General features: G+C 35.8%; 1 protein-coding gene and 1 long non-coding RNA gene across 2 annotated transcripts; both read right to left on the reverse strand.

Annotated features, from left to right (window-relative positions):
• Positions 1-9,255: 9,255 nt before the first annotated feature.
• LOC146138269 (uncharacterized) lies at positions 9,256-10,486 on the reverse strand. The gene is made up of 2 exons (XR_014501395.1): positions 10,372-10,486; positions 9,256-9,408 (listed from the first exon to the last, which is right to left on the reverse strand). It is a non-coding gene; the product is annotated as an uncharacterized LOC146138269 (long non-coding RNA).
• Position 10,487: 1 nt separating this feature from the next.
• Positions 10,488-21,045, reverse strand: LOC146138270 (uncharacterized). The gene is made up of 10 exons (XM_083394550.1): positions 20,980-21,045; positions 20,666-20,791; positions 19,765-20,001; positions 19,484-19,659; positions 19,237-19,366; positions 12,329-12,568; positions 11,390-11,562; positions 11,162-11,291; positions 10,943-11,046; positions 10,488-10,527 (listed from the first exon to the last, which is right to left on the reverse strand). The coding sequence occupies exons 1-10, from the start codon at positions 21,043-21,045 to the stop codon at positions 10,488-10,490; spliced, it is 1,422 nt and encodes a 473-aa protein (XP_083250676.1).
• Positions 21,046-21,742: the final 697 nt, after the last annotated feature.

Here is a 21,742-nt window from a genome sequence, read left to right on the forward strand (position 1 = left end):
TAGTTTAAAATGACCGATTTGTTAAATAATTAGAAAGTAGGTGCATTTATTCAACTTTTCTCTTCTTACATTTTGAGTTAAATGCGGTGGTATGTTGAAGGGTAGATTAAACTTCACGTTACGACCTCTAAATCCTCTTTACGACGCAAATAAAACCTGCAGATGCAAAAACGTCAAAAGTGACCCACTGGTCTCACATCTCCCCTACACTATGAGCCTATGACACCTAATTACATTTACTACATGTTTTTATTATATTTGTGTTATTTTGCAGTAAATAATTTCAATTTTTCATGTATGTATTTTTATTACTTTTTTTAGGTTGGTTTTCAAAATTAGGCCCTTCCCTGGTAAATAGCCTTAGGCCTACAGTACCCTTAATCCGGCCCTGATTGTATTAATTTATAATGTACTTACAGAGCTAATACTAAGGTAATCGTATTCGTCAAGACTTCCCACAGAACCTCCTTCAGTGTCGTCAAGGGGGGAAAAGTTTGCACTTCGACAAGTAACAAAATGTGACTCTTCGTCGAAAACGGGAATCTGAATGGCATGTGGACAACCAGACATAAACCTGTTAAAAGCGGTTGTTTTTATGTGTTGCGTCCGACAAGTTAATATATATTTCACAAAGCATTTTCCACTTTTGGTGCAAACGTCTAACAAACGTGTTTGATTTAGTTTAAATCAACGATTAATTGTAAAATCGTGGGGGAATTTTAATTTGGTAAGTTTATAAAAGTCTGTTCACAAAAACGTTTCTCTATCGTAAATTTATTAGTAAAACAATGCTCAAATGCCTATGCTATAATCCTGTGTGCATGGTGTACTGTTAAATGTACATAGGAGAACAATTATATACCAGTGCCAACATTTAAAATAACCAACCTAATAATGTATGATTGTTTTGGGCAAAATTTATGTCAATACAAGTCACTTTTGAAAAATCTAAAGCAGTCTGCCCTCAAATAAAACACCTTAAATTGCTTACGAGTCAACTTACTTTACGACAGGCTGCATAATAGCAACTGGTGATGAGTTGATTTTCCCATTGGCATTTACTCTGAGATCTATCTTCATCGGCATGCTGTATGCGTGGGGCGGCCCAGTATACCATATTGCCTGAAGTCCATTCATCCACTCGGCGCCCTTGTGACTGAAATTAGTTTTTGCATTTCATTTCGATAAATAGCAAAAAAGTAGAAAATGATCAACGGGGGTTCGAGTTTAGTATGCAACAAGATTTAGGAAATAAACGTGGTAATTGATAATAATAAATAGAAAAATGGATTGTTAATTATGCCAATAAACTACTTTTAACATGTACGGACCTTCAACGTACCTATTTTACCGAACTATGTGATTCTCAGCAATTCGAGTGTATCGTAGAAAATAGCAAAATGTTGGAAGTATACCACTTTAGCCTATACTGGACCAACATCTATGCTATATCATTAACACGTTCTGTGAATTGTCAGTGTTGCTTTTTAAAAGACAAATTCATTATACATTTGTCAAACACATAAGTTAACTGCAACACTCACAAAATATGAAAAAGGTTTGGAAACACAATAATTATAATTCCTTCTAAGTAGCAAAACACACAGCGCAGAGGTTGTCAAACTTTGCGTCGCGCCCTCGTACGTCGCTTTAATCTTCCAAGGGCGTCGCAAAGCGGGTCACAAACACGACTTTAATCCTTACAAAATACACAAGTGGGTCATATATTACAAATATATGCTAATTTTACGCGAAACTTTGCTGCTGCGTCGTTTTAAGTGTTATTGCCTAGGCCAGTGTTTTCCAAACTTTTTTATTCTGTGGCCCAAATTTTGTTTATAAAACAGTTCGCGGCCCAGCACCATGTGTCGTAAACCTTTCTTGGACGACCTTTAGCCCATTTTCCAAATAAGAAATATCGCCCTCTGGTTCCCTGATTGATGTATAAAGTGAAATTAATTCTAAGAATACCTGAATAATCCTTTTTACCTTTTCTCAACAGACTGAATTTAAAAAGTGGATAGCCGTGTAAACTGCGTAGCAAAAAAAAACATAAGTGAAATGCCAACCGACTCTTCGAGGCGGCAATGTATTTAGTATCTTTCATTCGTAATTTTGAGACAAATATTTTCAGCTTTTTCTATATTTCTCTGCCCACGCGATGACTAGTGCACATCGAATAAGACCAGTTTTACCAATAAGAATTTTGTTTCCACTTGATTCTAATTCTATTTAAGAAGTCAGTAAAGGCGAAATGCGTTTGTTTCGTTTAAACTTGAGCGTTTTCGTTTGAGTAGTTCTATGGCCCACTAAACATGGTCTTGTGGCCCACTACTGGGCCATGGTCCACCGTTTGGGAACCACTGGCCTAGGCTAATGATTTAAGGTTTTTGGGCGATTTCCAAATTCGGATTCCCACGAATAGCAAGAACCTATATAGTTAACATATGCTTCAGTATTTTTTATAGGATTGCAGGAGTTCAACAGAAAGCTTTTCAGCTTGGTATATCCAGGTTTTTCAGATATTTTAGTTTGCAAACTCCTTATTTTTCCTAAAGGATCGAAACCCTTTGCATTTTACAGCGAAAATGCTTTCAGATGTCTGCTTTTCTGCACGCATTTGTTGAAGTGCAGTTAAAGTAGGCCTACTCATCATCCTTAAGACACTTTTGCACAACCCACAGATTAGGCAGTCGCTATCTAACTAAGAATTGTTTTTTTTTACATTATCCTTTGCTGAAAATGAATGGTAACATTTCGGTATTTCTAGACAGACAAGTGGGTCACTAAAAATGTGTGGTGGGTCAATTCGTGACCCGCGGATCGGTGGTTCGCCATCCCTGCTATAGTAGAATGACCTTTATAACAAACGTTTACATTTATCATGACAAAGGACGTGTAATCAGGGCTGGGGAGCCGGAGCTGGAGCTGGAGCTAAGCATTTTCTCTGGAGCCAGAGCCGGAGCCGGAGCCATTGTTATTATTTTTGTGGAGCTGGAACCGGAGTCGGAGCCATTTTTATTATTTTTGTTGAGCTGGAGCTGGAGCCGGAGCCGGAGCCCTTTTTTATTTTTGTGGAGCTCGAGCCATTTTTCAATTTGTGGTGCTAAAGCTAATAAATTATATTTTGTTCCATCTCCAACGTTAATTAGCCAAAAGCAATTTTTAAAACTTGCCATTGAATAAGTGACTGGTGGCACCGGAGCTGGAGCCGGAGCCATTTAATAATTGCCTGATGGCTCCGGAGCTGGAGCTAATGCTATTTTACGATGGCTCCCCAGCCCTGCGCGTAACCCAAGCATATTATTTGCAGTCTTTGCAGCAATGTATAGGCCAGTAACATAATGATGCTTAATCAGCTTTGTGTCAATAACGATTTAACATTAGCTATTAGTGCATGTATAAACCCGTTGGTGACCTTTTAATGCTGCCTACATGCCACACTCCTGAGCAGGACCACATGTCAAACCTAATATTTTATCAAAATTTATCTTTTTTTTTGTAAAGAACGTTATACTTTGAAAGCTACACACAAATATGTGGTTGTAAACAATGTGATCTAGCCCTCGGAAGCTGCTTTTGGCCAAAGGTTACGGCTTCCGTATCATACTAAACCGAAAAGCCATCGCAGACTAACCGAATCTGTCGATCAATGATGAAAGCAAGGCAACAAGTTTTTCTAGCCTGCTTTGCTTGCATCATTGATGGATAGATTCGGTTAGTCTGTGATGGCTTTTTGGTGTGCAGTTATACTTTTATCCATAAATGAGTACGAATTGTGTTGCAATAAGCTTTTACATGGGCGTCGCGAGGAAAAAAGTTTGAGAACCACTGCCATAATGTATTACACTTTTTAACGCAGGTTAGATATTTCCCTTTCAACACACCAGTAAATATCGCTTGGCGGTTTGTGGTAGATTAAACCTAAGTAAACATGGCGAATAGTTTGTATCTAGTTCAAAAATGCGACTAGATCGAATCTGGATTAAAACTTCCGTTTATTGCACCTTTACATGTGTATCGTGATGGTGTTTTACAATAGATTGAAAGGAGGTTTTTAATTGTTGAGTGTTACCTTGAAACACAAGCACCATTTGTGCTTTGCACCGTGTAATCGACCACCTGAGTTGTTTTCCACCCATCTTCTGCGCATTCGTCAGTGCAGTAATACTGCCCGTTTTTGTTAATGTTTTTCAAAGTTTCGGCTCCTTGAAAATCGTGGTAGCACAAGGAAGTTCCAAAAAGAAATGGACAAGAGTCCGTTCCCTCGTTGTTAGTATTCATTCGCATTGTCGATTTGAGCTTCGCACAAAAATAATTATTTGTTTAGTGTATTTTCATAATTTTTTGTATGAGCGTATAGGTTAAGAAAAACTTTTTTTTGTTAAATTTAATTTCTTACAAGCACAGTGTTGTCGTCATTTATTTTTTGCACTCTCCAGTGTGTTGCTCCTCCACGATAATGATTGGCAGAGGATGCTGCCACCAATAAGCAGAAAAGCAGACAAAGACTTTTCGCAGTAGTCATCTTTTTTTGCAAAATATTTGTTGCCCTGATTCTGTCGAAAAAAATTACCACACGTCTGGGGATTTTTTTTTTGCTAAGCCCAATCGCCGTAAAAACATGGCGATTGCTAAATTAAAAATTATTTAAATTTGATCTTGATGGATTGTTTTTTTAAAATCAGAGTCCACTCACCGAATTCAAGTTTTTATTAAATTAAACTCGATTATCTTTTTAAACTGATAATACTATATGTCGGAACATCCATGGTCACTTGTTTAATAACACTTTAAAACATAATAAAAACTTAACTAGTACTTTGACGTTAAAGGGGATTGAAATAACTTTCAAAACGAAGCAGTCAAACCTTTTTTGCAAGGATTTGCTTTAGTCCATTAGGTTTATAAATATCCCAAACAAATAAAATAAATATTGCCGTGAGTGCGAACCAGTTAACTTTTGCCAACTCCGAAGTGGCTAAGGTTGTTATTGCAAAGAAACCTTGCGCTATATACCTGGTGTTAATCGATCTGTCAGGCATTATATGTCGGGATCAGTCCTGCAAGGGCTTTATAACCACCCGAGGAAAATAGGGTTCGTACCCCCACTGCGATTACAAAATGGCGCCGCTAACGCCATTTGAACCCTAATGATTAACCAATTCCAGCTCCTGTGTTCAATGGTGCGGTGTATCGCATAATTACCCGCTAGACTTGTACGAAAGGGGTGCACCGTGCACCCATTTAGACTTTCGGTAAAGCGAAAAAGTGTCATCTAGGGTGATAATTTTTTTTAAGAACGCATTTTAGTGGTGTTGTTTAGGTGCCTTTCCCCTATGCTATGCTTCTTGCTAGCTATATTGTTGTCTAAAAACTATTTTGATAACTATTTTATCAAAGGCCGGATTACTGTAAGGATTAACAAATGCGGGCCGAAAAATCAAATTTAAGTTATCATCAACCCAAGAAAAAAATGAAAGTTAATTAGCAAAAAATACTGCAGTAAGCCTACTGAAATTGTCGCTGGGTTAAAAATGTTTGGAATGTTTAGTATTGAACTGCATTCAACATTTTAAGGGCAATAAATGAGACTAAGCAGATTTAACGCTGTAGTCCACATTTTTATTGCATTGGCTTCAGCTAGAATTTCCCTTTGATTCAAACTCGCATATCTGTAATTTTAACAAATATAAACTAATATGTATTTTGCTTTGTCGTTTTCGATGGTTTGACAAATGTTCATTGCAAAGGGGAGGCATCTAGAAATATCCATACATCTATTGTGTAAGTGCATAGTTAAACTTTTGAAAGCAATTAATCACACAATGCAATCAAATTTAGCTAATGACGTGAAAAACGTTATTGCGCCAGCACAAATAATTGTCCAATTCTCGCTCCTATAATGATAGATAAACAAAACACTTCAACCTCGTTCAAAGTGCATGGTATTAATACACACGCTGAAAAATCCCGTTTCTATGGATGAAGTAATCCGCGTTTTCTATGGATGAAGTTATCCGCCTTTCTATGGATGAAGTAATTTTAACAATAGTGTATGTCGTTGTAATTACCTGTTAAAACCCATAAGATGAAATATGTTTATGGGTAGGCCTACCGGTGATTATAGACAGGCTTCCTACCAGTGATTATAGACAGGCTTTTTGTCCCAGAGACGGTCTGCGTATTTATACAAAATATTGTTTGAAGCTCAAGATTGAAAAACGCTAGCTTAAACACATTGTATGACGTGACGATATGATGTATCATTTGGACGTCCTCTCAAAAATGTTCTTGTTGTTTATCGTCGCACCATAGCAAACTTTGTAATCACCAGTGACGTTTTATTTCAGATGTTTGCTTTTGTATAATAAATATTTCCTTAACACTTGATTAGTCTGTGATCGCTTCTTGTTTGCAAAGTCTTTAATGGGGCAGCATATATTTCTTAATCAATTTATACCGTGGAATGTAGTGTGGTAATCTATAATTAACTACAAGGTACAGATGTTTTGAGTGCTATTAAACAAGACTGGTAAATTTGGTAGTGCTGGGTCGATGTTAGTAACCTTCTCATAGGAATCAGATATAAGGAGTCTTGGGGATCTAATGATAGTCTCAATAAACCTAAGGCATCACCATAACTCACTACAGCTACACCATACTGTTTGGAACAAACGCTTTGGAAGCCTCGTTTATCCAATTGGTTCAAGTCGTGCAAAACAACTCAATTTATAAATGTAGCCTACTATGCCCAAATGGAATTTAAAATAGGCCTCTGCCAAAAGGTGTACCTTTGTTTAGCTTGCAGAACAAATTCTACCAGTAGGCCTACGCCGCGTGTAATTCATTAAACTTTTTTTGAAACCAAAAATGTGGGCTATGTTTAGTTAGATTGTGTCGTAGCCTATCCAGCATTTTTTTTGTAATAAAGGATGGCATTCTATAACCTGGCGGGAAACTTCGAGTTTGATTTGTAAATTCTTTTAAATTCTTTTGCATTTCTCATTAACTTTTCTTAATAAAATTGTTCTTGTTTTATTTTCCAAATTTACTGTTTGAATTTAAGTGTTCAAGTATTCCGATTAAAAAAATGTAAACTAAAAGTCAGAGAAAGTTTATGGCTATATCTTACTTTAAGAAAAAGTAGTAATTTTGTTACTTGTGTTTTAAAGTTGTCGGTATAGGTTGTTTCCAACAAAATAAGGCGGTTTCCTTAACAACTTGACTACTAACAAATGGGGCCACAATACTTAGCTGGGCATTTGCAAAAAAGATTTAAGCTTTCTTGAAATTCTCCACCTTGAAAATTTCCTTTCAAAGTAAATTTTGAAGGTTTAGAATTCGAGCAAAAAATGTAACCGACAAGTACTGTTTTCCATTTGCTTTCCAGAGGTAGTATAATGTAAGCCTATACCATATGTCCTCTTTTAGGAGGATTTGTTCTCGTTTCACAAGAAAACTGAATGGCCTTACCTTCTTGATTGTTATTGCAAACATTGCGCCCGAAAAATGGCAACAGAACCTCACATTTATAAAGACTCATTAATAAAGCAAAGGTGTGAGTTTTGTAGGACTAGCCTACTATAAGTGTTACTGTATCGTAGGCTATGTTCTTCTTTTTTTATTTCGTACAGAAGCGGGTTTATGGTCTAACCGGGGGGTGCGCCCCCCTAGGGGGGCTCCAAGCAATTCTAAGGGGGCGCAAGCTCTAAGTTTGTATTTTTTTTGCAATGATTCACAATGGTTTCGTTTTGGTTGTACACCATTCCTACAGCGCCGTACAAACGCTGTTTTAGCCAACTTAAACATTAAAACTGCGAAAAAATTTCGCGCGAACCTACTGTTTTATATTTTTGTTCACTTTTTTCAGCACAAAGCCTCTTGCAGTGCCATTGCATGTTCTCATATCATCGAAGGTATAACGGCCCTATTTAGTCATAATTTTGCTACTTTATAGACAAACGATAAAAGTCATCCACCGTTCGAACTATTTTTTATCTATATTTTATATAATTAGATAACAGACTAGCAAAAGGGAACTCAAACTTTTTTTCGCGAATTGATAATGTTTTTGCAATACTGCCGTTGTATTGTGTGTCGTCACATCTTTTAAAGCACAGTAACGCAATGTTTAATTTTTGCGCTTGACATTTTATTTGCGCTCGACATCACAGTCTTACAAAAGTAAATGCCCTCACAACACGTTTGTCAAAATCAGCACGTGCACGAGTAATTTGTTGTGTGCCCAATGCGAAAAGCCTCCTGAATTTAAAGTTTAGCGCCAATTTAACCAATTAAATCCAAATTTTTTCGTGATATCTAATTAAAAATACCGAATTGCTTTTCTTAGAGGAGGCGCAACGCATACAAATATTAACAAAGGGGTGCGCGTTTAAAAAAGGTGCGGATATGACACGTTTTAATCAAACGTAACAATTATTAATTATACTTTTGTTTTACTTACAGGCAAAAAATGTCCTTTTTTTGGGTGCTGAAAATATGGTAGTCCTAGTATAATGTTGACAACACCAAATATACCATAGACATAACTTCATTTAATAATACCAATTAACGAAATTCGTGTGCATATACATATTGAAGCAAGTTTCTAGCTCCGACACTTTAAATTCTAAATAGTAGGCATATTAGTCATTTTCACAAGCGGACAACCTTATTATGAGTAGTTATGACTGAAGTGTACAGATCCTTATAATTACGTCACAATGTGCTATGAGTGGTTTTTGCTATACGACAGCATATATAGGGGGAGGGTGATGAATTTAAATATTGGTTAACGGGGTCCACGGTGTGAAAAAAGTTGGTAACCACTGATATAAGCGATATGTTTCGTCTTTAGCAATTTGTCACGACGCTATATATAGCCTACGTGCGATGCATGATTAAATGCAATTACATTCATTCAATTTTAATATCAGGCCGTAAAATTACGAAGTCTGATTCGTTGACAAATAACGAATTCGCCATGTGTGCGAAACTAACTTTTCGGAAAAAAAAATGTTTTCACAAATGCTTAATTTTTTTTAACTAACCACTTTGTCGTCTTTGACTTACTCTGGCATTTTCATTACACGACTTTTTGCCTAAATATCAATACATGGCATCCTAAATATGATTGAAAGCAATACATGCTAATTTTATTCTTTCAAAATACACTGAAACGAGCACAAATTAAAAATAATTTTTAGTATACAAAGGCATGCATATATTTTTTAACCGATCAGATAGTGCGAATTATAGTCACATAATAAAATTGTTATGGTTCGTTTTAAACTACAAACCCAACCAATAAAACACTACACCACAAAAGAAAGCCATTCAAGAGATGAATTGTCGCATGGTCAGTTTGCGTTGAAGTATCTGGTCCTTGTGATGAAGTTTCTGGTTCTACAACATTATGGCAATAAAGTTTGAAATATTAAATTGACAGGTATTCTGGTAGTGCTGCCATGTAGGCTATACAGTGTTGCAAACAGGTTATTTTAAAGGATCTCGGTTCCTAGTCCACATAATCACTCATAGCAAAGTCATATTCAGGTCATCAAATGTAAAATATTGAAATAGGTAAACACATTTAGAGAATGCTTAAATGTTTTTATATTAAATAGAAAATGTCTTGTAGCCTATAAAATAAAAATACTTGCATCTTCATTAAAATTTAAAAAAATTTTAATAATATTATTATTAATAAATTATCCATTTCCCTAAATGACATAGCCTTTAGTTACTATAAACAAGTAACTTTGCTTAAATGACGGAAGTCAAGTTAAGACAATTTAAAACGGTGACTTAATTGCATTAAATTGAAGTCATTGTCCTGAAATATTATAACACTTTTGTCATGTAATGTTTCGGAAAGGGCGGGTAGGGCAGTCCGAAAGTATCAGATCAAAGTCGTGTAGCATCGTCAATCGTACGATAGCAGTGTGATAGAGTTTCAATTTAAACAATTTGCTGATATTTTTGACCATTATAATTAGGCTATGTAATAAACATATTTTTGGATGGGATCGGCAATTTCTTTCCAAAATTTCGGGTATCAGAAGGTATAGTATATCCCTTCCAACTGGTTTGACGCTAGCACAGTGTTTTTTTATCATTAAAATATAACTTTCCAGGTTTTAATGGATTAAAATATACCTTTTCCCGACTTCTGGGGGTTAAAAGACTAAAATTAAATTAGTCGTATATACAACAACTCTACGCAACTAATAATATAGCAATAGCAAGTTTAAATAACAAAAAGTAGTTTTAACAATTTACCAACGCTCTATGATTATTCAAACATAATAAACCAAGAAAATAGTCCCATCAACTTTTTATTATAACTATGTTTTAACACAAACACACCTTCCAACGATCCAGACTCTCTGATGTGTAGTCCACCAGAGTTGATGAGTGGAATTGGTTCGGTTTGCCGGACACTAGGATCCCGTGTAGTTTCCTCGCTATCTTCATGTGCGTCTTCACCATGAGGTTCCTCCTTGCGAGCCTTTTGACGGGTACCTAACACGCAATAAAAAATATATTCGAGTTGTTTCGTTGTGTGATGGTACCATTTACCACTCCGAGGAAATGCAGTTTATTTAGAAAATCACAAATAATTTTTACAAGATATAATATAAGTCCGGCTTATTTGCTACTTAAAGTAAGTGAGATAACAAGGTAGGAAGCAAGCGTAACTGGCCACGTTGACAAAAGTAACGATTAGTGCAATTTGAAACCATTAACGATTTGTTTTTCAGCGCCAAATCACATCAATAACTCCACGCCTATTCAAAGACACTTAAATATGTTTGCAAAGACTGACAAGTATAAATGGAGTTCACGAATGGCGAAAATATTTTACTCGATAAAAAATTCCGAACATAAGAGCTATAAAAATTAACCATACCAGAAGAAAAATCGTGTTATATTATACCTGTAAACTATATCTTCATGATTAAAATGGTTCGAGCGGGACGACACGCATCCTCTGGCACAAGTGCTATCCTCATAACCAGCAACGCAAACAACAACCCTGCACTACAAACAGCCAAGTTTGGATATGCATTTTCACATACGAGCTTTACAGTCGTTTACGAGATATACTACACAAAATGTATTAAAACTTTAAAAAGGTATACCAGAATTGTCTTACTTGAATTACTACGTTTGTATTTTCTGTGATTCCGGGGAGGCCGTATTTAAATCGAAAAGCTTTCACGCTAAACTGATTCATCATCGCAAAATTTGAAGGAAATCGTTTCATTGTTTCATCAGCTAAACACCTGTAAAAGAAATGTATAATTTATTTGAATATAATTTACGCTTTTATATATTCAGCACATCACCAGTTGCCTGCTAAGCATTAAACATCAGTACCCACCCGTTCTCTATCAAACTGTACTGTCCTATTGCAGCTGGGTCTGGATCCGGCTTTGCTTCACAAGACTCGGTGAACAACTCCAGATCTGTGTCGGACGATTGGGCAAGGATGGCAAAATATACGTCGTCGTTCATGTCCACTTGAATGGGATAGCTGTACGGTGGATAGGTTGCCTTCGTGTCACAAAATGCAATTCGTTGAGCTTAAGCTTTTGGGTAAAAAAAACGCATACTTTTGTCAACAAAATGCCAATTATCGTGGGTTACTGAATATGGTTGCAAACAAACATAGCCTACATCGGTGTTGTAAACAAGCCATTCTAAACTGACTAAAGTCCCGGTAATGTCCCGCAGTCAAGTCATAATTAGAGCAAGTCAACTTCAAGTCACGTCGTTGTCATAAAAAATAAAACGTTAAACTATTAGAATTTTTAAAATCGTTTGATTATCAGCAATAACTGAACAAAAAATTAAGAAAAGTGTAACATATAGCAAGAAAATTATTTTATGTGCAAAAATTTGAATGAATAGCTCATTTTTATAAATAAATACAACACTTCATTTCAACCCAAGTCATTTGTGCAAAAGACTTAAGTCAAGTCAAGTCATTTGTCCAAATATTTAAGTAAAGACCAGTCATTTTGTCGTAATGAGTTAAGTCATGTCAAGTCATTTTAAAACAGTGACTTAAGTGCACTTAAGTTGAGTCATTGACTTAAGTCATTACAACACTGGCCTACATAAAAGGCAACAATTGTTACTATCTACCAAAGGGATAACAAACATGAAATATTGTTTTCCCGCAACACCGATGTTTTTCATTACAGCTATTCAAACTAATTGACTGGGGTTTTAAAGAAACTATAACACCGTAGTACTTGATATAAGTTGCGTTTAAATTCCGTTGTGTTTTAATTGAAAAACAAATTGGAAATCGCACCTTAAAAGTTTCATCGGTGTAGAAATCAAACGTGATTGCGATCTCGGCGAATCCGCCCTCCTTAACGATGGTTGTGTGTGCATCCTCGGGATCGAACGATCCAGAAGCTTCAAAGGACTTCACAGATGTACAGATGACGTCAACATAGTACCACTGACCGCGACTAATTATACCCGCCTGGTCCTCGGTTTCAACACACATCTTTACGGTGTTTTTGTTCTTTGCTTCGTTGGGCCCACTCTGTAGTTTGCAAAGACGTATTACTCCAAATACATTAAAGAGCAATTAGGTGCTCTTTTATCAAAATTGTTGAAGCTGATTTACGATAAGGCAGTGCTTGGAAAGTCACGAAACGCAATAAAAAACTTTCCAATCGGTGTGCGACATGAAGGTCCACGACTTGGGCGGGACTTGGGTCTCAAAGAATTTTTTTGCAGTCGAGTTACCATACCTGTCTAATGCGCCACTATATATACTATTGTTTACAGAATTTTACTTTATTCTAATGACGTTTTGCAGAAAAGTTTGGTATGACTCTCTCATTTTTAAGGTCGACATTTATCTCGCAAGGGTCATAGTAATATCAGTTATCACATATTAAGTGCAACATAGGGTGAAACGATTATGTGTTTTTTCGTTTTACTAAAAATTTACGTTTTGGATAAATCGTAAAAGTGTCCATGTAAACAGCAGCTGGAAAGTCTTATGTCATTTTCGGCAAAATCTGTATAATTTATGGTTGCCAAAACGAATTTCGTCGATACAATATGTGTGTTAAAAAGTAAAACATGACATAGACTTGTAATAAGCAAAATTTGAAAATAGCTCGACTAAGGAGCCTCATGAGTCTACCAAATCACTATGATGAGCGAAATAACTGATTCACAATTTTGCGTGTTTAAACGCATTCCCACTTTCTTTAAAAATGTAATTTAACCCATCTTTAATTTTTCAAAAGCCTAGATCCCCGGATTAACAGTTGGTGTAATAAAATGAAACATTACACGTTTTAAAAATCAAATTGTAAGTTTTAACAATAGAACTTGTCAAAATGTGTTAAGGCCTTCCGAGACTATTCAGGGTTTGCCTATGGTCGGCGATTAAGAAGGGCGATTGTGATGTATTGGTATCATTGGATTGCAACTTTTATAACTATCTACAACAGGTACCGCCGTAATATTTTCAGGTACCGCCGTATTATTTTCATGTTGCGACATAAAGCCAAGTTTATATTACACCAGGCGATTAATGTAATTGTTTAGACATTAGAAACCTGCTGAAAGCGTAACTATGCGTAGCATTGCCATTTTTTCGATAGTTCTTTTAATATATCAGCCATATTGCAAAGTTTCAGCAAATTTACACGGAAGTCGGACATGCTACTACGTGAAATTTCAAAGTTATCTAGCGTGAACAGCCTAATCGATTTTCATATTTTGATTAATTATGCAAAATTGTAATAGAGGTTAATTGTAGCGATAATTAATTAATATTTTACATCGCCGGGGCAACGCTATTTAGGCAATGAATTGAAATTGAAAACCAAATCTGGTAGAATTTATTATGGAAATTTATGCAAAGTTTTTCCTATGTAAATGATTGTGCAAATTTTCACAATTTAAATAGTTTTGATTAATTTTTGAGACATAGCAAAAAATGCTGTTTTGCAAGATAATTATTCCAAATTTCAGAAAAAAGAACACCCCACCGCAACTTGAAACTGTATTACAATAAAATTGCACCACCGCATAGATTAATTTCTAGTGTAACATTTACTGTATAGGAAGAACAAGGCAAACTGTCTGGGCAATAGTATTTCACAATTTTTTGGTCACCTGTAATGCATCCAAGGTATCGTTTCTTGATCCAGTGCCGAGTAGTGAAACAGCACAGAAGAAGCATCTTGGATTTTAGACCGATTGTAAGTAATCTAACAGCTGCCCACCCTGCCTTCTTTCGGTGACAACACCCCAGGGCTTCCTCCATACTAGTATCAGTGGATTACTGCCTCTATCACTATCTGGCTTTATGCTTGCGGCAAGTAAATCAGTCGTCGTTAACGTGGAATCAGTCGTCGTTAACTGTTAGCTTTTTTCCATTTTTTCGGGATAATAACTGTAATTTATTCTCCTTTTATACAAACTACTGTTGCTAATTGAAAACAACACAGGACTTAACGTTTGCGAAAAACACTAATGTAACTCAATAACGACATAGTGACATAGACATATATTATGTGCCGCTGTGAACAGTATAGACTGCATGCACATAAACTATTAGGCGCGTATTTTCAAAGAAAAAGGCCATTCAATTTTCAGGATGCCAAACAGCTATACGTAACAAAAAAGAGACAATGACTATTGAATAATGCCATATGTAGTCGTTGGGTTCGTTGCAGCATAGTTATTTTGCCGAGTCTGTAAACAATAGGCAAATTAATCCAAGAACTGTAGTTTGCTTACTATGTTGAGGTTTGCCGCGTATCTTAATCTGGCGCTAGCAAGTCCCAAAATTCTGTTTTGGAATGTTGTTATTCGCACAAACCAATACAGTTCTATTTGTCAATATTAGAAAACACTTCAAGTTATTTATATCAATTACTCTAATTGTTTAAACCGGTGGTTCGCAAATTTTTTTCCCAGCGACTCTTTAGGAATGGTTTTCTGCGTTTGAGAAGCTTTCGTTTAAACTTTAAACTATTAAAAAACTGGAAATAAAAAAGTTAAAACCTAAAATATAAACTCAACTTCGGTATTGTAGGAAACACATTAAAAAGCTAACAGCATTTAATAATTTTCAGCTGAATATCGGGTGTCGATTGCTTTTTTTTTTATCAAACTGGTTATTGCTCACTGAAATATTCATCAACATGAGTGTAAAACTGCAAACTAGATCTCGGAAATCATACTTACTAACGATAACGGTATACAATTATACATATCATAGTAAACCGATAGTCTTCAGAGGGGCTAACCGAAATTAGTTGATCATTCAATGTTTTTTGTGCAAGCAAGGCCAGCCCAGAACGTCCATCCTGTAGTTGGGTCAAACTCACAAACTCAACCAAATCGGAATCGTCGCTCTACCAGTTCAACTTGGGCTTTGTATATAGCTTAGTAGTCAGTATAATGTACTACGGAATAGTGTAGAGTTTAGTGGTTATTTTCATTTAACATTTTAATTCCTTTGTAATGAATTCACACTGGCTCTAAATTTTGTTAGATTTATCTTGATCTCAAAACGAACAAAATTGTTTTTATGTAGGTTTTCATGTGAGTTGACCAGGGCCGTAAGTTTGTCAGTTGGGTCCCCATTGCAAACTGCAACATTGATAGGGGTGGACCCAGCATTTTTGTTTAGGGGGTGCATGAAAAACACGTTTTAGAGACGAGGTCATAAATGTATGGCATAAGGTTATGTTATAATCAAAAAGTGCCTTTGTTAAGTGGTGTAATATTTACTAGAGAGGCCAACGTATCGCTACTTTGGGCTGAAAACATTCTTAAAAAAAATGAACATCTAAATATAGACATAAAAGATTAGCGTGAACTAATTATTTTTTTGGATTGTACTCTGTAAATCCAAATTGTTTGCGGTGTAATTATATTTAAACATCGAGGTTAACTTTAAAAATCTACGTTATGGTCAACCGCGATTATTTCAAGTGTAATTTGCACGTATACTGAAGTTCGCATAGATCACGGGTGGCAAACCAGTCAGACAACAAGAGCCGCATTTCTTACTTGGTTAACCGCAAAGAGTCACACCTCACAAATGGAAAGAAAAGAATGGCCTATCACTCTATTTCTTGCTGACTTCCACAAAGCGATCGCACGAAACGTGAAAAAGAGTGCCTCTATTCAATTAAATAGACAAATATTTAATTTAGAGGGTGACTCGACACAGTGGTTGAAAAAATGCACATTTATCAATACAATGTCGTTTATCAAGATGATTTGAACAAATAACCTGCGAATCATTGACTCACAGTTTTATGGCTGTTTTGCGAAGTTCAAAAATCATACTTTTTGCGTTTATCATATTTTAAAAGTGTTACTAACAATGTATGGCCTTAAGACAAACAGACTGAGTCTGAACCGGCAAATACAAATAACTTTGCCAAAGAAAATCGACACATTCCAAGATATAATATGTGCAGCATGAACGTGAAAGCCGCATAAAACTGGGTGAACAGCTGCATGTGGGTCGCGAGCCGCGTGTTGGTCACCCCTGGCATAGATCATTAAATATATTAACTTTCAAATTCATGATGAAAACAAGATCTGCGCTATTTACACATTTACTAGCTAAATATCTATTAAGTTTTTGCATACCTAACTAATATTAAAATAAAAATAATATTTCGCTATCATAAGTACGGATTATTTTTTCACTGTAAAACTTTTCGTTTGAGTTAACCCCTTTTTCGAGTTTGTATTGTTAACGCCATTCTAGTGGCGCAGTGTTCAATATAATTTTATTAATTTAACTCGTTTATCTTGTAAGAATATTGGTTAAATCAACACCGTTTTATAATCGAGGGCGGTATACTAATTTTATTTGTTCCAAAATAGACATAACAAGATAACAAATTATAAAAACCAAATTGCTATAATTACATGTTTTTTTTTTAATTATTAAAAACAAATTACGTAATAATTCAATTTAAAATGCCTAATTTGACTAGCAAATGGAGTACTAACATAATTCTCTTTTAATACCAAATCTATGTAGAATAGTCTAATAATTGCAAATTTACACCATTACAGCAACTAAAACACTAAACCACAACAAAAAGCCATTCAAGAGATGAATTGTCGCATGGTCACTTTGCGTTGTATCTGGTCCTTGTGTTGAATTTGCTGGTCCTATAAAATTATGACACTAATGTTGGAGAAGTATAGATAAGTGTACTATAACTGTATTGTCACGCATTTAGTTTTTAACAACCTTTTTTGAAATCACTTATGTGTAAGTCTGGCCATGTGTAAAAAAATAATGCTAGGCCAAGTCTATGTCATTATCAGCAAGTCGCGTCAAAAGTATATTTAACATGTCGGTGACATGCGTCCCTTGGCTACCAATGTCGTCTACAAACATGTTTACCAATTCTAGTGCATCAGCCTAAGCACTTAACAGTTTTACAGTTGCAATATTTTAATTTTAAATTATTGCTAGCAGAAAAAAGCATATTGTATCACCTACAAAATTATTTAGGCTAAATAGTAGATGGAAGTAATAGGAAGTCATTATTTGTTTAACATTGTTAAAAAGAAAACGGTACCAACCCACAAACGACACAACTGGAGAGGGATTAAGATCATGAAAATTGGTTTCCGTTATACTTGGGTCTCTAGTAGGACTTTCTTCACTTTCATCAATCAGAATTTCCTCAATATAGCTTGTCGATTTTCTGCGCGAAATAGCACGTCAGTAATATAAAGCAACGCAGACCAATTTACATATTTATTTTGAAAAACGACAGTTATCACTATGCCATAGTATAACTATTTCTATGGCATAGTGATAACTGTCTATCTAAATCAGAGTATGAAACCTTTTATGCTGACGGGCCGATTAATTATCGGTAGGCAGATTAGACTGTTAGTCATATATCTGTATGTAAATTATACCACGGGCTAAAAAATTGTATGCGGATTAGTTTACGGGCCAAACGCATTTTCATCCACAAGATTCACCTCAACTGAGGTGGTGGCGACCTAATGACAATCCCATAGGTTGCTTCCTTATAGTCAGTATACTGACTGATGTAGGGGTTTCGTAAACCTATAATTTGAAAATATATAACCGCCTAAAACACGACAGCTGCCGAGCCACATACAGAGGCAATTTAAAGCAGGGTTCGAAAAAAATATAACTTTGTGGCCCGCCTGTCGCAGGTTACAAAGACCTAATCTAACTACTTTCTGTAAAACGTTGCAAAGCGTTTCAAAAAAATCAGTGAGGGGGCTTGCTTTGCATTATTAATAGTCATTTCGTAGATTTTGTTTTCGATTACTAATTAGTTTGGCCTTTCTGGCAAATCTTGTTTTTCAATTCAAGAAAATGTTGAAGATGTTATATGTTTAAACAAACTAGTAAAAACAACAAACAGCACAGTAATCGTCTTAGGCCTACTTTCTCGCCTACAGTTCATATATGATCATTTTTGACAATAAATTTTGATGTACCGTAATATGTAGAATTACTTACTGTTAAAACTAAAAATACATAAAAGATAATGTTAAACGGTATTGTTTGCAAAAAAAAGTAAAGCATTTGACCAAGGTAATTTGCTTAAAATATGCCTTGCTCAATAAAAAACCTTTCACCGAAGAATAAAAATACAGTGACATTCCAAAACTAACCTTTTTATAAAATGAGATTTATTTAGTATATGTTTTCGTCTGCTGCTGACACATGTTGTTTGTGAGCACGTCGTTTCAGCTAGTCCCATAACACAGACTACTGATCTGCACTGTTAAATAATGACATAAATTGATTGCTCGAAATGTCGATGCTTATTTTAAAAACAAACAATTTCTAGCCGCATTATATATGCTTTTTGGCAAGCATGTCAAATAAGCAACATGGCAAGTGAATATATTGGTTGGCCAATCTTTTCTTTTAACATTCTTAAGAAAAAAAATGATTTATATAAAGTGAATGCGAGGTAAACGTGGTCTCGGAAAGAAGATCGTAAACCCCAAAAATAAAACGAAACATACCGTAGTTTGTTAACTTTAAATAACTTGGTGGCGATTAAATTTGTTTAAAGAAAGTTTCATAAAAATGCCTCAACGTCATAAGTCCAAAGTCATTTGAACTGGAGAATAACATTTCCAAGCAATTAAGTATAGGAAGTTTCCTGTGCTTTTGATTTTATATAACTGTTTTCATTTTCGTACCTTAATAACGACATCAGTGTCTGGATATATTCCATCATTTGAATCGTCAAATCTGAACGTTTCAAATCCATAATTGTTTCGCAACGGAGATTCGTGGTCGTAAGCAACTGTAGTTGGATCCTTTGGGCAGCTTTAAAAAACGAAGTTCAAAATTTAGACCTAATGCAGAGCTAGATTTTAATACAACTTTCAAAGAGTTTTCTTTCAATAAATCACGATACGGACTAAAAGCGTTTATCTTAAATACCCGTTTTCAATAATGGTGTGTGACACTCCTTCAACAGCAGGATATGGGTAAGCAACACAACTATTAGTATATAGCTCAACATCGTCGTCAACACTTTCGGCGTAGATTCCAAAGTATACGGGATCATTGTCGGCGATGCGGTAGGTGACTGGGTAATGTTCAGCAGGATAGGCCTTCTGCAAACGGCCAAGGATTCTAATTGGTTACTGGTTTAAATCAATTAATTTAGTTTAATAGTCCTTTATATAAAACACTTTTCTGTCTGTAAAACATAAAATTACCTCGAATGTATCATCTTCATAAAAATCAAAAGACACTTGAATTTCACCGAATCCTTCTTCAACAATTACCGTTATGGATTCATCCTCAGGGTCGAAAGACCCAGAAACGTTAAAATATTTTTCAACGGTACAAATGAATAAAACCTCGACCCAGATACCTCGCAAGATAACATCGTTTGATCCTTCGTCCTTATAAACTGTTATACTACCTTTGTACTTTAGTTCATCAACAGTTTCCTGCAATAACGCAATAAATCAGCATAGGCCTATGGTATTTTTTTGTTAGAAAGATTTAAATTGAAATAGTTAGCCATTTTTGTTCCGTCATTTATATTTTGTGTATTTCTGTCGCTATGTTTTACCAATTTTTTTGTTTCGCATTCGTCAAGACCAAATTCGAAATAGTAATGAGTGTTGTTGCCCTTGTTTGCACAATTAGCGTTGCTCGGTGGTTGTCCGGGATTACTTTTGTCATAATCACCAACACCAATTCTTCCATCGTATACCGCGCATTCCTCCACTGTGATCTGGATGCCTTTGCGACCGCAAATTCTCACCATTTTTGCTGTCGTCATAACAAAGAAATGAAAATATTATATTTCCGCTTTAGATAAAAGTTCCGTTGATCACATTATATTTACATGAAGTACTAAAAACACGGAAACAAATTAAACTGCCAACTGGTGTCAGTGGATTTTACCCGAAGTCATACAATGCGTTAGGACAAATCCTTTGTAAGTTAGGACAGATCTTTTATAAGTTAGGACAAATACTTTGTAAATTAGGACAGATCTTTTATACGCTTGTAAGTGCGCCTTATCGCAAAGCTGGGTTGCGGTGAGGTTAATATCCTTGAAAATGTGTGTAGGCCTAGTTTAATTTAGGGTAGTTAACAACATACGAATGCACTGGCGTTGATCTTCTGCAAGTTCCCAGCAAGGGTTGTCGCATTCGCAGTGATAGCCTTCTGCATCGAGCACACACTTGTCACTGCAACCGCCTTGGTCAGAAGCGCATGGTGACTCATCTAAATGAAATAAAAAATGGCGGTATACCGAATAGATTAACAAAGTTTCGTAAAGTTGATGTTTCTTACTCGTAACGACGACCGTGAAGCACCGCTGATGGGATAAAAGCCTGTAAAACACAATGTTCGCAAAATAAATACCACTTAAAAGAACAATGTTAATAGTTTCGCACGCTAATGTCAATTACCCGTTCGATTCCCGAGCTTCGTAGCAAAAGTGATTCGGCCCTACATCTGGTTCCGTCGGTGTCCATCCAATAGTGCACTCATACTCTCCTTCGGTGGAAGGAGCTATGGCAGATTTCGCTACTTTGTTTGGACCGATTATTCCGAAGTGATCGATTCTGTCAATTCACGGCATTATTGATTAGAAAGTTACACTTGAAAAAAAGGTAGCTGAGAAATTACTTCTGCCAATATCAACTCAATAAGGCCTTCACCAATGGATTTCTTAAATCAGGGTTGCCAACCGTGGTCATTTTACCCGAAAGGGGCCATAGAGCGAAACAAGATTTTTAACAGTTTTAATTAATAAGTATAGTTAACTCAAGTTTGTTGTTTCCAATTTAACTTAAAATAACTCTCTTTAGACGTTTGCGTAAACTAAACGGAGCACCGATAAAAAGAGGGATTATAGCCTATGGAAGAGGGCCACAAACGATAAAAGGTCGACAACCAGCGGTTTATTAAACAACCCAACTTTTGGTTTTGTAACTATCAATAAAAATGTACTGCCAGTGAACAAGATTAAGATAAATTGTGGCCCTCTAGAATAGTTCGCTCTTCTTATATTTAAATTACTGCGACTCTTCGAAAGCTGGTTTTGCTCTGAGGGTTTTGCGAAGTCGATTTCCAACTTGCTGAATAATAATCTGCCCATCAGGTGGTGTTGGCAATTGAAATGTCGGTCTCATGACACATGTGTAGACGGGTGAAGATATGGCCGATTGT

The sequence above is a fragment of the Ascidiella aspersa genome, chromosome 7, assembly GCF_963924565.1.
Source record: "Ascidiella aspersa chromosome 7, kaAscAspe10.2, whole genome shotgun sequence".
Taxonomy (NCBI): Eukaryota; Metazoa; Chordata; class Ascidiacea; order Phlebobranchia; family Ascidiidae; genus Ascidiella; species Ascidiella aspersa.